General features: G+C 51.6%; 1 protein-coding gene across 4 annotated transcripts in view; it reads right to left on the bottom strand.

Moving 5' to 3' along the window:
- Nucleotides 1–575: 575 nt before the first annotated feature.
- The window catches only part of COL15A1 (collagen type XV alpha 1 chain), a 161886-nt gene continuing 149285 nt past the window's right edge, over nt 576–13176 (bottom strand). For 3 of the 4 annotated variants that reach the window (XM_077302953.1, XM_077302951.1, XM_077302952.1), the window contains 6 exons: nt 11266–11394; nt 11029–11088; nt 9706–9765; nt 6294–6479; nt 4751–4866; nt 576–2901 (listed from right to left, as the gene is read on the bottom strand). In XM_077302953.1, coding sequence (XP_077159068.1) covers nt 2685–2901; nt 4751–4866; nt 6294–6479; nt 9706–9765; nt 11029–11088; nt 11266–11394 — 768 coding nt within the window. In that variant the 3' untranslated portion in view covers nt 576–2684. Of the gene's footprint in view, nt 2902–4750; nt 4867–6293; nt 6480–9705; nt 9766–11028; nt 11089–11265; nt 11395–13176 lie in introns of those variants that run through there. The other variant, XM_077302954.1, reaches the window with a different exon arrangement.

The raw sequence follows: 13176 nt of genomic DNA, 5'->3' as shown, positions 1-13176 counted from the left end.
AGCTAAACTGTGGAACTCCCCGCCACAGGATGTGGTGTTGGCACCAGCTTGGAAGAGTTTACAAGGGGAGTGGGACAGATTCATGGAGGACAGGGCTATCAAGGGATACTGGTCATGAGGGGGTCAAAGTGCGGCCCTCCAGATGTCCATGGACTACAGTTCCCATGAGCCCCTGCCAGCGAACACTCCAGTAGCGGAGGCAGAGTGCCCCTTTATGCCTGTTGCTGAGGAGCACAGGGGCTGGGAGTTGTTGCTGTCATTCTGTTTGGGGCCTTCTTAAAGGTGGCTGGACAGAATGCTGGACTTGACACCCCTTCTTATGTCCATGAGTTTCACTGTGTCCCGGGTCACGGTATAAATTGCAAGCTGCGATCCCATGCCTCACTTTCTCGCTGTACCGTTCTGCAGTGGTGTAGGCCTTTATGTCTAGGGAAACAGGAATACCTGACCCAGAGGCAGTGGAAGATGCTTTTATATTAATTATAATGGAAAAATAGAAACCCGGATTTCACATTTTTACAACACATGAAAACAACATTTGGTTACAAATTGTAAGGACTCTGGAAGCAAACATCTTTTGAATTAAAAATAGTGATTTATCTTAACTGATTTGCTGGCAAACAAGTCGTAGAGCTATTAAGTTACATTTTGAACAGTGATTTCCACCTACAATTATACCTTTGTTAGGCTATGACAGTTATAAGTGTCTAGCTTGTTTAAAATACACTGTGAGACAATCCAGAGAAGACAAAAGTCTACAGCACTATGATAATACTGCGAGGGTTTTTTTTTCTCCCCTGTACGGGACACCACGTTGCTTGCTGACAATTTCTGTGAGCTGCAAATGAGACCCTACTGACAGTTGCATTGTGTGAACACAATCCTGAAGAAGGGAGAGGCTTCCCAGGAAGGAGTAAGGGGTGCATCATTGACATAGGCTAACACTCCCAACAACACACTACACTTTCTTATTGTCGCTTGAGAGATGCTTTCTCTCTGCTGCGATGGAGAACACAAACACATTACGCTGTGCTCATGAGTGCGGTAGCTGTAGATGGTTCTGGAAACACAGGATGTTCACCAAGATCCGGAGAGGCTGTGAAGCAAGTGTACAACATCCCGCAGGTGTCCCTGAGCTCCTGTTTTCCTCTGTCCCGCCTGGAGATCTGGAAATGGCCCTAGGCTTTCGGAGAGTCTGTCTGCAAGGAAGCAACCCGTGGGAAGGCCAGACCTCGGGTGGCCAGTGGTGTGAGTACTCCAGGCAGCTCTGGATGCCCCCCAATGTCTAGCTTTCCTCTTAATACCATTTGGGGATTGTCAGACCACAGTAGCACCAAAATACCACCTGTTTCCAGACAGGTGACATTCAACTTCCACAGGAATAATTGATGAAACTGAAAGGGTGTCCAGAGGAAAACGTCATGGAAACTGCTGGGTCAGGTCCCAGCTTTCGAACTGGCTGCCTAAGAAGCACAGGAGCAAATTGGAGGAAGCTGAGCCAAGTGGCCCTTGAGGTGCTGGCACTGCCAGTGAGGCTGCCTGACTTGGGTTGGGGTCAGTGCTTGCTCTAATTCCTCTCCCCTTCTGAGCAGAGCAGTTCAGATCCTGAGCAGAATAGAACTGCTGTATCCTTAAAACGGCGAAGGGGCAGTGTGAGACCCTGCGTGGCTTCCTGTGCTGATGAGCTTAGACGGAAGACCGACTGGGGCCACAGCAATGAAGGCCATCACCTCTGCAGCCTAGCCATGCTGGTCTTCAGTGGAACAGCTGTCACCTGAGTCCCATAGCACCTAAAGGGCTAACAAGAGTTTCCAGGTCGAAGCTTTTGAGTCAACACCCTGGCAAGGTATCTTGACAAAGGGAGCTTTGACTCTCAAAAGCTCATCTCCCCCCCCCCCAAAAAAAATCTCATTGTTGCTATTGGACTCAAATTGGTGACTGTGCTCTGAATCTGACCTGAGGAGAGCGGGGGGGGGGGGTGGCCAGCACGTGGCTCAGGCTTCTCCTGGCTACCGCTGGCCCTCTGGGAAATTTCCCGCTAAGTTAACAAGCTGGTCCACTTTTTGTCTCCAATGGTGCCAGGTTCTTTTGAAACTGGGGGCTGTTTCAAAATTACTTTGCACAGTGGCATGGGGATCAGGCATTGTTAACGTGTGTGTGTGTGTAAAGCTTCACCTCTTTGCATTGGAGTTTGGATTCTGTGGAGGCCAAACAGGATGCCGCTAAGCCACGGAGAGCAGTCGGTGGGCAGCAGTAGCAACAACCACACTCTTGCCCTGGGCTGCAGTGGCCCAGGCCGTGTTCAGGACCCTACAATACAGGGGTGATCCCGCACACCATGCCTGGCGCTCCCATGACAGCTTTCAGCACCAGTCCCCAGTGAGCTTTTGAAGGGGAGCGCCTCTGCATTTTATCAATCATTTCCACATGATTGCTCAGCCCCTCTGACTTTCCTCGTCGTTTCCGCACAGGGTCAAAATGGCTGTTGAAAGATTGAATGTCACCTTCTTGGAATATTTATTTTGCACTGAGGTATGCATTCTTTGCTTACTGCCTTCTTGGATAAGTGTGCAATTGCCATACAATATTTACATCATTAAAAAAATTACATTTCAGTGTCAACCTTGCTTTTGTAATAAAATTTTAATTTCCATGTGGTGGTGGGAGGAGGCTCAGACGGGCTCTTATTTCCTTTGGGTGCTGGAGACATAACTGTTCTCAATGCACAGGACAATGAACCGGTTGCTGCAGCTGTATGCTTTTTGATCCAAGAGTTTCCCAGGCCGGAGTGGCGAGGCCTGCCCCATGACCGCCAGATCTGCCGTCCGCCAGGCTTCGCAGTAATTGCTGATCAGCCGTGTGCCGCTGACACTTGAGCCGTGCCAAACCACCTTCTGGGGCCTAGTGGGAGAGGGGAGCCTCGGTGATTTGCCTCAAAAGGACAGCCGTTAGTGCTTGGAGCTCCGTATCTGATACACCAACCATTCTCACCCACCCGAGGTACGGAGAAGCAGAAAGAGGGGTAGAGCCACCTGAGTCTGCCCCCCAAACAGGACAGGGCCCAGACTAAAGACACTTATAGATGCTGAGGAATGCAGTTTCAATCCACTTCAGTGACCATTTTTAGGTGGATCTTGCCAGTTCACACAATGACCAAAAGTGGGAGTGCCCTAAACTTCCCAGTAGCAAAAAGTCCCCGCTTTTCCTCTCCTACTGCAGCCCACTGAGTGCCATGCCATGCTGCTCCTGTGGGGAAGGGGGACTCAGGAACAAGGGTGCAGGGGGGAGCCTGAAGGGGGGAACTGGTAGGCATTGACATTTCGTCTGGATCCATGCCATAGTCTGGAAAAAACTGGCTGTTCTGACATCCAATTGCCAATTTCTTTCCAAAGTAATCCAGCATCTGGGCTGGGTCTGAAGTAGAGGGGAGGAGCTTGGAGAAGTAGAGGGGAGAATTCTGGCATTTGGAGATGAGCTGTCCAACCGGGGGATTGCTCGGGTCCTACCTGGCGACTGGCATCCTTATTTTGTACCCCTGCGTTTCTGGGTGGAAAGCACGACTGTCAGCATTCAGTTGGGAAATACCTGAAGATTTGTGGGGTGAAGCCTAGGCAGACCAGGTTTTGAGGGTGGGAGGGCATAATGCCATTGACTCCACCCTCCAAGAAAGCCATTTTCTCCAGGGGAGCTGTTCTTGGTTTCCTGGAGATCATTTGAAATAGTGGGATATCTCCAGATGCCAGCTGGAGGTTGGCAGCCCGAAAACTGAGACAGCACACTGGTGCGATACAAGTGTCTCAGCAGATATTCGGGAGGGGGACTTTTTAAAAGGGGTAGAAATTAAGCGAACTGCAGTAGAGAAAAGACTGCAGAATCTAGTGTGTGGCCACTGACCTGAGGGAGACAGACCAGCGTGCTGCACCCTTTCCTAAATCTCGCTGCTCTTCAGGACTGGCCTCATGCCAACAAACACTCTAGAGCAGGGGTAGTCAAACTGCTGGCCCTCCAGCATTCGCTGGCAGGGGCTCCTGGGAATTGTAGTCCACGGACATCTGGAGGGCCGCAGTTTGACTACCCCTGCTCTAGAGCACCCCACACAATTACAAGGCCACTTAATGGAAAACAGGAGTGGTTAATAGGAACGACTGGAGCCCCCCACTTGAGAGAAATTCTCCTGGGAGAGAAAGTGGTGATCAAGGGTAGGAAGATGCTTTCCAGCTGCCCTGGACTGGGGGGTGACTGTTGGGCCAGAAGGAGCCTCTTTGTGTGACATCCTGTTGAGCTACACGTGAGGTGGAAGAACCAGGTGTGGGAAACCTGCTCTTGACAGAAGACTCAGCAGTCAAAGAATGAGCAGGTTATATATGTGAGCGTGGAGGGGGGTGGGGGGACGGGGCGGTGATAACTAGGGATGTGCATTTTGGTTTACCTGAACAGGAGGGAAAAACCCAAATCAATTTTGAAGCTGATTTGGAGGCTGAATTGATGAACCGATTTGAGTTTCCCGAATCGCCATTGGAGCAACGTTTAAAGACCCTGCCAACGGCTTTCGGCAGTACTGGCTATTGGGGGGGGGCTCTTGAAATGTCTCTCCAGCAGACTCCACCAGCTGTTTGTCGGGGTCTGCAGCCTGAACCCCCCAAAAGCGGAATTATTTTTGCAGACCAAAAAGTGTTAACTCTGTTGCAGGGGAACAGGGCTACTCACCTCAGTCTATGTAACCCCTGAAATGGCAGGAAGGCGGACTTACCAGGCTGGATCTGTCATGACGTTCCTACCCTCAAAGGAGTATATGGGGACCCGGGTGTCAAACTGTCCCATATTGCCCGAGAATATGGACTCCCAGTTAGGGAACAGCACTTCTCCCTGTTAGAAAGAAAGGGGATCTCCCTTGTAGAGATTAATGTGACATTAATTTAACCCCAACGAAGTGGAGGTGCTACTGGGGGGGGGGCAAGGTCTGGCCCAGCAAATGGGTTATCCCCTGTTCTGGATGGGGTGAGAAGAAGTTGCGGGGGGGGGGGGGGGAGTGGGCAGAGCCCTGCCGACTGTGGCTTCGGTGTGGCCAAACAGCTTTGTGTGCAGCACTCTTTGCTTCCATGGCAGCCTTCCTGGAAAATTCAGAGCTGCCACAGCCACACTGATGCCAGCTCAGGATTCCAAGGCCAGGTTGTACATCTCTCTGCTTGGCTTGTGGCTCTGGGGATGCTCTCCTGTATGGCTACAGTACTCTGCGTTTGCATGTGTGTGTGTGTGTGTAGATACTCCTCTGCTGGGTCCTGCTGGCAGCGAACACTGCTGCATTATTCACACTCCCTCCCCCTCCACTTTGGCCCATGGGGGAGCATTGTTTGGCAGATTATTCCACACATTGGGGGGCTTGTTCTGCCCCCAAGCACATGACTCTGCGGCTGAGCCTCCCTCACCCATGGAACATCTGGCGGCCTCATGCCGGGGGGGGGGGTGGCTGCCACCTTGTGAGAGGGCGGTGCCAGGCATCTCGGGTCAAACTGGTCACTGGATGGCCTGGGGACTCTGCTATATGCATGGCCTTGTGTACGTGGTGCTCAGGTGGGGTGTTGGATGCCACGTGTGAGTGGCATGGCTTGCAGATGATCTCTGGCTTAATGCAGATGATCTCAGCGTTGCCCTATCATGGATCAGCCAGCAGCCCTGGCCGGAGGCGGCTACTTCTGGCCAGGCTTCTCTGGCTTCTTGGGTTGTGCTGGGGCTGGGTCTTGCTGTGTGCCCTCATTGAGGGAGTGTTGAGGTCACCTTGTCTTCCCAGCCCCCATTCCTGGCAGCTTGGGGTCAGGGGGAGCACACCACACTCGGCTGCTTCACATCATTATTCTGGGGGCTGGGCTCACAGCACTAGCAGGCTGAGGGATGGGTCTGTCTCCCGGCACGTGGGGGGGGGGGCGGGGTCCTGCCCAGCACTGCACTGCTGACTCTTCAGGCTGCTCATGCGGGTCTTCCTCTGCACACATGGGGCCTTGTAGTGAGGACACAGAGCTTACCAGCTGCTGTCCTTTATAAAGTTTGTATCTCTGCTCCCTGCCATTATGTTCTATGACATGCGTGGCCCAGCCCAAGAAAGTGACGTTTACGTTAGATCCAGCCAGGGCAAAAAATGAGCCCGGCCCCACTGGGCTACAGCTGCAGCCTGATGACTCAACGAACAGGTAGGGGTCAACCACATCAGTGTCCCCCCCCTCCTCACCGCTCCTCCTGAAATGGCAGGCGGCACAGACTGACTTCCAGAACACAGAGGAGCACAGCCGGTGGGTTACCTTCAGGTTCACGATGGGCAGATGATGTCTGTCCGCTTTCCTGACGACCGTCAAGAGGTCTTGCAGGTGTGAAGACAGAAAGGCTCGGTAGGTCGACAATAAACCGGCGGCTCGGGCTTGCTGGAAGCACTGGTAGTCGGCTCGCATGTCGCCAGGAAACGGGGTGTTCAGAGCCGCCAGGTGGAGCTGCCAAAGGGAAAGAGGCGAACACCTGGCCTGAGTTGCAGTGCACAAAGTGGTCTCGGGGTGGGGGTGAAACCGCTGGCAGAGATGGCATTTATGGGTGTGGGAGAGAGGTCAGCCAGGCCTAGAGAAGTGTGGAAGGGGGCAAGCCACGGAAGGCGGACCGGGAAAGGGACCTAGGGAGGAGAACAGGCAGGCATGGATGGCCCAAGTGGTTGTCAAGATGTAGAAGACTCCTTAAATCCCCGTAAGATTCAGAGTTCCTTGGAAACACTTTGACTGCAGATCTGTAGCTCGTTTCCAAAGTTCTCTTGCCTGTGGCTCAGCCTCTCTTCCCGTAAATAACATCTAGTGCCCTTGAACAGAGCCGAGGCTGAGAGCTGCAGCCCCTTCCAAGAGACACCGAGGAGACTGACGAGTTGGGGAGAACCCTTATTGGCCACCAAGACAGGCTGAAAGTGTGGCCTCGGGCTTCAGCCAAGCATGAGCCAGCCCCCCCCCCCCCCGCCCCAAGCAAAATGTCGTAATTTCTTTCATCTTGTTCTCATTCATTCTTCTTGCTTCCTGCACTGCATATATGTCAAGGTTAATCAAATGACTTTTCCCGTTGCAAGTCAAATGCAAACACAAAAATTCCTAGGAAACCAAGAAATTTCACTGCATTCTGCTACAAATAAAAAGAAGGAAGCACTTTTGAAAATCCTTCAGAAACAAGGACATTTTGCTGTTATTCTATTAGGAATTATTCCAGTCATAAAGTGAAGTTTAAAGAGATCCTTACCAAACACAACAAGCAGTTTGGTGTTCTTTACCCAAGGAAAACAGATTGGATCTGTCAACAGCATGAAATGTTTTAATGAGTCTGCTAAGCCTAAAAACGTAATGTACATCGGTTCGAGTTTAAAATGCAGGAGATTTTATTTTGTTTTTTATAAGTACACATCTGCTGAGGATTAATTTTTAATGGCCGATTTAAATTTTAAGAGGCATTCTTGGATTTTTAAAGTTACAGACACATTTTGAGCACAGGCCTGGAAAATGCAACAAGATGCGTAAGTTGGAAGGACTGGGGGGTGGAGGGGGAGGTTTTCTCAAGGGGAACTGATTTCTGTTGCCTGGATATCAGTTGTTATCCCAGGAGATCTCCATCCACCCTCCTGGAGGTTGGTCCCACACCCCCCTCCCCATGACAGGCCCCGCAGTTGAGTGATGCTTCCTAGGCTTAGGGGGAGGGGACCCTCCTCCTCCTCTCAGAAATGCCTGCGCACCCATAAAGAGGCACAGAAGAACTGCTCACAGCTGGGCACTCCAGCCTGGCAAGATGTGTTGCACGGAACGGCTCCATCTTGCTAACTGAAAGGCAGCCTGGAGATTCTCTTTGCCCAGCTGATGTCCTGCACAGCAGTGGTCCCCAACCTGTGGGCCGCGGCCCGGTGCCGGGCTGCGAAGGCCATGAGGCCAGGCCGCAGCTCCCTCTCCCCGCCCCCCCGCAGTAAAAAACTTCCCAGGCCGCAAGCTTGCGGCCCGGGAAGCTTCTTACTGCGGGAGGGCGGGGAGAGGAAATCAGGGCCGCGCCCGCGCATCACACATCGCGCATGCGCGGCCGAAACCACGCATGTGCGGCACTTTTGCGCACGCACGCATGCACGAAAGTGCAGCGCACGCACGATTTGGGCCGTGCATGAAACATTCGTGCGGGCGCAATGCGCGGGCACGGACCAAGCATGTGCGATGCGCGGGCGCGGCCTGAGCATGCGCGGCCCGTGGGCGCGGCCCGCTGCCCTGCCAGTCCCCAGCCTCAGAAAGGTTGGGGACCACTGCTCAATCTCCTCCTGATTGAGCAGCCTCTTGGGCGCACTCTTGAGGACAGGATTTGCTGGCTGGGAGCATTGCTTGGGCTGCAGAGCCAAGGAAAAAGGGGAGGGAGGGGCTGAGCTCTGGAATGGAACCTCTTCTCCTGCAGCCCCGCTGGAAAAGAGAGCACTGACTCATTCATCCATTCCTGGGCTGCTTCCGGGAGCACCCGCTCCAAAAGGGAAGACTCACTTCATGTTGTGTACATTCTGGCCATGTCGTGACATTCCTGGAGCCTGTTCCAATCCAGGGAAATAGGGGGAGTAGCTGCAGGGGACCGTCCACATCACCCTTATGGGGAGAGGGGCGGAGTTACGTTCTGTTTTGAAAATAATGTGGGACAGTTTCCTGCTGGGTGGCAATAATCTTTAAGCCCTTTAGAGGTCACTCCACCCTCTAAAGCAGGGGTAGTCAAACTGCGGCCCTCCAGATGTCCATGGACTACAATTCCCAGAAGCCCCTGCCAGCGAATGCTGGCAGGGGCTTCTGGGAATTGTAGTCCATGGACATCTGGAGGGCCGCAGTTTGACTACCCCTGCTCTAAAGGTAAAGGTATCCCCTGTGCAAGCAGGAGGTCAAGTCTGACCCTTGGGGTGACGCCCTCTAGCATCTTCTTGGCAGACTCGGTACAGGGTGGCCTTCCCATTGTCCTCCCCAGTCATTACCGTTTACCCCCCACCAAGCTGGGTACTCATTTTACCAACCTCAGAAGGATGGAAGGCTGAGTCAACCCTGAGCCGGCTGCTGGAATTGAACTCCCAGGCTCATGGGCAGCGCTTCAGACAACCTATCTGCTGCCTTACCACTCTGCGCCACAAGAGGCTCATTAATGTGGGTCAGTTTCCTGCTGGGTGGCAATAATATTTTAGCCCTTTAGAGGTCACTCCACCCTCTACCTCCTTGCTAATCCTTGCTAAGCTGCATTACATCATTACACTGGGAAGGGCCCCTGAGAGGATGTAGCCTGGGAAGGGTTGCTAGTGCAAGGTTCAGGAGTAGGAATATGGGGAAAAGAGGCACATGATTTACCCTTAGTGATGTGGAGTAGCTCAAGAAATTCTACAGTTTAATTGGAAAGTCTAATTAATTACACCACTTTCCAGTTTCCCCCAGAAGTGACCTAACAAGGCACAGGATGTTGCACCCTCTATAATCCCACCACACATTAAAGCCATAGAGTTGCCATTCCAGGAAAAAGCTGGAAGTGACATAATAGCACACAGGAGGTCGACTTCTTTTTTTCTTCCACACTATTTGGAGGGGCAGCAGGCAAGGAGAGCTGCTGGTGGGACGTGTTTTCGCTTTCCCATGGAAGAATAGCAGCATGAATGCTCAGTTTTCATGTCACTCAGAACATTGCAAGTCTCTAACTTACGCTGGGCCTTTCACTGTCAGGACTTGAAGCTGGAAACGGTGCTGGAAGGGGTTGAAATTCCTATTAGTTTAACACACAACAAATTTCAAAGGTTAAAATGAAGCATACGAAACAGAGCAAACAAGGGTGAAGAAAGCAGTAAGATTTTAAGAGTGCAAAAAGGGTTCTTGACCCACACTACTAACTGGATGTCACAAAATTTACTCAGGGTATTTGTATCCCATCTTCTCAGTAAATAAACAGGGACTGAATCAGCTCATCATTCAAACAATCCAGCCAGCCCTTTAAATATACGGGATTTAAGCCAACAGAATCAAAACATCCATCGCAGGATACTAGCGCAGCAGTAAGATCACCAAACAGCCAGATAACGAAATCAGAAATGTGTGACTAAGGTTTAAAAAACAGACACAAAACCACAGGACGGTGTATTGCTGGCACCACCTGGGCTGGTCAATAATCGCCTTCCACAGTGAACCTGAAACATTCCTAGAGCCCACAGAACCTCTTTTCCTGTGGATTCCTACCCCCATTCCCACCCCCGCCCAAGAAACACATCCCTGAGTTTGCAGGCCTCAGTACACACATTTGCAATGTTACACCTTTCTTCACCCCAGGTGAGATTTCTGTCCTGAAAGGACAACTATTCTCTTTCTGAAATTAGAGGCAAAGTATTTATCTCTGTTAGATATGCAGATTATGAGCCGATGCACTGATGGGGACATGTGCCCCATCTTCACAATCCCTGCCTGTCTTAAAGGGACAGAAAGTGTGGGTCCGGCAGATCACGCATTCACTGGGTCCCATGTTACTTCCTCTTGATGATGGAGAGGCTGGAATGCTCCTGAAACCCAATATTGTGCTACTACTAGATTCAAAGCCTGTTCGTGAGAATGGGCTTTGAAAGCCCCCCCTCCCCCGCCGTGGCTGCCCATCAGACACATAGAGGCGGCATTGCCCCCGGGTGCGGCGTTTCTGGGCCTGCTGGGAAGGCCTTCTCCTCCCCCCCCCCAGCGGCGGCGCAGCCTTCCCCTGGGGCCTAGAAGCTTCTAGGCCCGAGGGGAAGGCCGCCTTCTGTACTCACGGTGTCTTTCTGCTTCCCCGCCGCTTTCTGGCCTGTCATGGCAAGGGCCTAGATTGTGCCCTCACCTGATTGGCTAGAACTGCTGCCTTCCGATTGGCCCCTCAGCCGGGCCGGGCCGGTCCACTCTCCGCCCACTTAGCCCTTAGCCAAATATGAATACAGCAAAACCTGTATAAAGATTGCACCGGTCAACATCCCAGCAACCCCGACTCAATGAGAAAAACCACACAGACACTTACTGGGTTGGAAATTGCTGGAGGCGGCGGGCTGTCAGCGGAGATGGGAATCAGTTCACCAAGCTGGAAGACAGCAGAGCATGAGACACAAGCAAGGACTGAAGCCAGGTGGTGTTAGATGAAAAAACATCATTTCAGGTTAACCGCAGCACCAGCTCATTCCTTACACAAAGCAAAGCAGGCAATGTTTTTTTTTTAAATGTAAAGTGAGCTGCTTGTCCTCAAATGAACTATTATTACCTGCAGTTTTTTCCACCCTTCTTGAACACGGAGGAAAATCTCGCTGGTTTCGCTCAGGTAGATCAAGGTGCCTTCTGACACAAAGTGAGCGTTCTGAACCATGCTGCCGACATTTCTAAGCGTGGTCACCTTTCACAGGGGAAATCAAGATCAGGCGAGAAATGGATCGAATACAAAGAATCGCTCGTCAAAATGAAGTTTCTATCTGGATGAAAAAAGCCCAAGGAGATGAGTGTTTGGAGCATGGCAGAACCTTGTGGCTGATGGAAATTTCGGCGCTCAGTCTGTCTGCAACAGCAGAGGCTGTGGCTCAGTGGCACAACAGGTGCTCTGTGGGCACAAGCTCTGCCTCCCATCCACACCCTGCTGATTTCAAACTCTCAGTCTGCAACTTGTCTATGCCATATTAATGCTATGATCGCAATTGTTTCTGCAAGCTTTGCTTGACTAAAGACCAAGGGGTAGCTGGGAAATTTACACAATGTTATTCTAAGTCTGTGACCTTGGGGAGGCCGGCAGTAAACTTCCATTGGCCTTTTTGGTGCCTCTTTGCTATCTCAAGGGCCGGGCAGCAGGCACCGCTTCCCTCTGTCTTCCTGCTTTCCTGGGCTTGTTGCATGGGCATGCCCCTGGGCTTTGGTGCCAAGGGGTCCAGGGGAGGGGGGTTGGGAGCACCTTATATCCAGGTAGGTTTTTGCTATCCTTCGTTTCGGTAAAAAGGAGATGTCTTCGACCAAGAGCCTGTTTATTGGGGGAATTCGACCAGGACATGACAACAACATCCCTGGCTCAGTACTTCCTGGGGGGCTAGGTGGACTAGCAGTCCTCATTGGCACGGCATTCCTAGGGGGCCCCCGCCTGGCCCAGCCCTACCCACTTGGTTGTGCCACTTTCAGGGTTTTGCTATTGGGCTTCCCAAAACTAAACTGGAGACCAAGGGGCACATGTCACTCCGGTATATCTACGTTCAGCACACTCTGCATCCAAACCCTGCTCCGGGGATGCCAAGTCCCTGCTAGCAACCATGGGAGAGAGGCCTGACATCACCATGCAGTGACATCGGGGCAATGCTCTGGTGTTTGGGCAAAAACTATGGTAAATGTGGCTACTACCATAGAGTTTTGCCCAAATACCAGAGTATTACCCCAATGTTGCTAATGTGATTTCATCACTTCCAGGCAACGTCGACTGGGTCCCCTCCCATTCCCAGTAAGTCCCCAGCACCAGCCAACTAATCATCAGTGGGGCTTGGCACCCGGTAACCCCGTCTCTACTGCAGTAGTTCTGGCAAGTGGTAACCTGACCCTGCTTTGTAATATTATTATTATTACTAGTAATCAAGCCCGCTGTACTTCCAATACAGCGGGCGCTAGCGGGGCAGCTACTACTTAATTTGTAAAACACAACATTCATTACTGCAGGCAAATGGCCCAATCACCTCTGTGAATGTCTGCCGGCGTTTTTCAGTGGCATGTTTTGCACCAGCATAAGCAGGAAAGGGAATGGCAATGGGGAAGGGAATGGCCAACCACCCCGTATTGAGTCTGCCAAGAAAACGCTGGAGGGCGACACCCCAAGGGTCAGACATGACTCGGTGCTTGCACACACAGGGGATACCTTTACCTTTACCTTTAAGCAGGAAAACCAACACAGGTGGAAGGCTGGTTACCACATTTAACAACTAGTTGCCCATTTTAAAAATGCAGGACATGTTCGTTTAAAGGCTAAGAATTAATATTTATGCAGCTCAGGTACCCTGTTCTTTCACAAGCAACTGGCACATGATATTGAATTCAGGTGTATTTCTGGGAAATTGTAATCCGTAACCGTCATGGCAGAAAAACAGAGCATTATCTGTCAACAGAGTCTGCCATTCAGGAATATGCATCTTTTTAAAGAACTGTTTATAGT

This window comes from Paroedura picta, chromosome 11, assembly GCF_049243985.1.
Source record: "Paroedura picta isolate Pp20150507F chromosome 11, Ppicta_v3.0, whole genome shotgun sequence".
NCBI lineage: Eukaryota > Metazoa > Chordata > Lepidosauria > Squamata > Gekkonidae > Paroedura > Paroedura picta.
The sequence above is the reverse complement of the archived record's forward strand: the minus strand, read 5'-3'. Positions and strand labels throughout refer to the sequence as shown.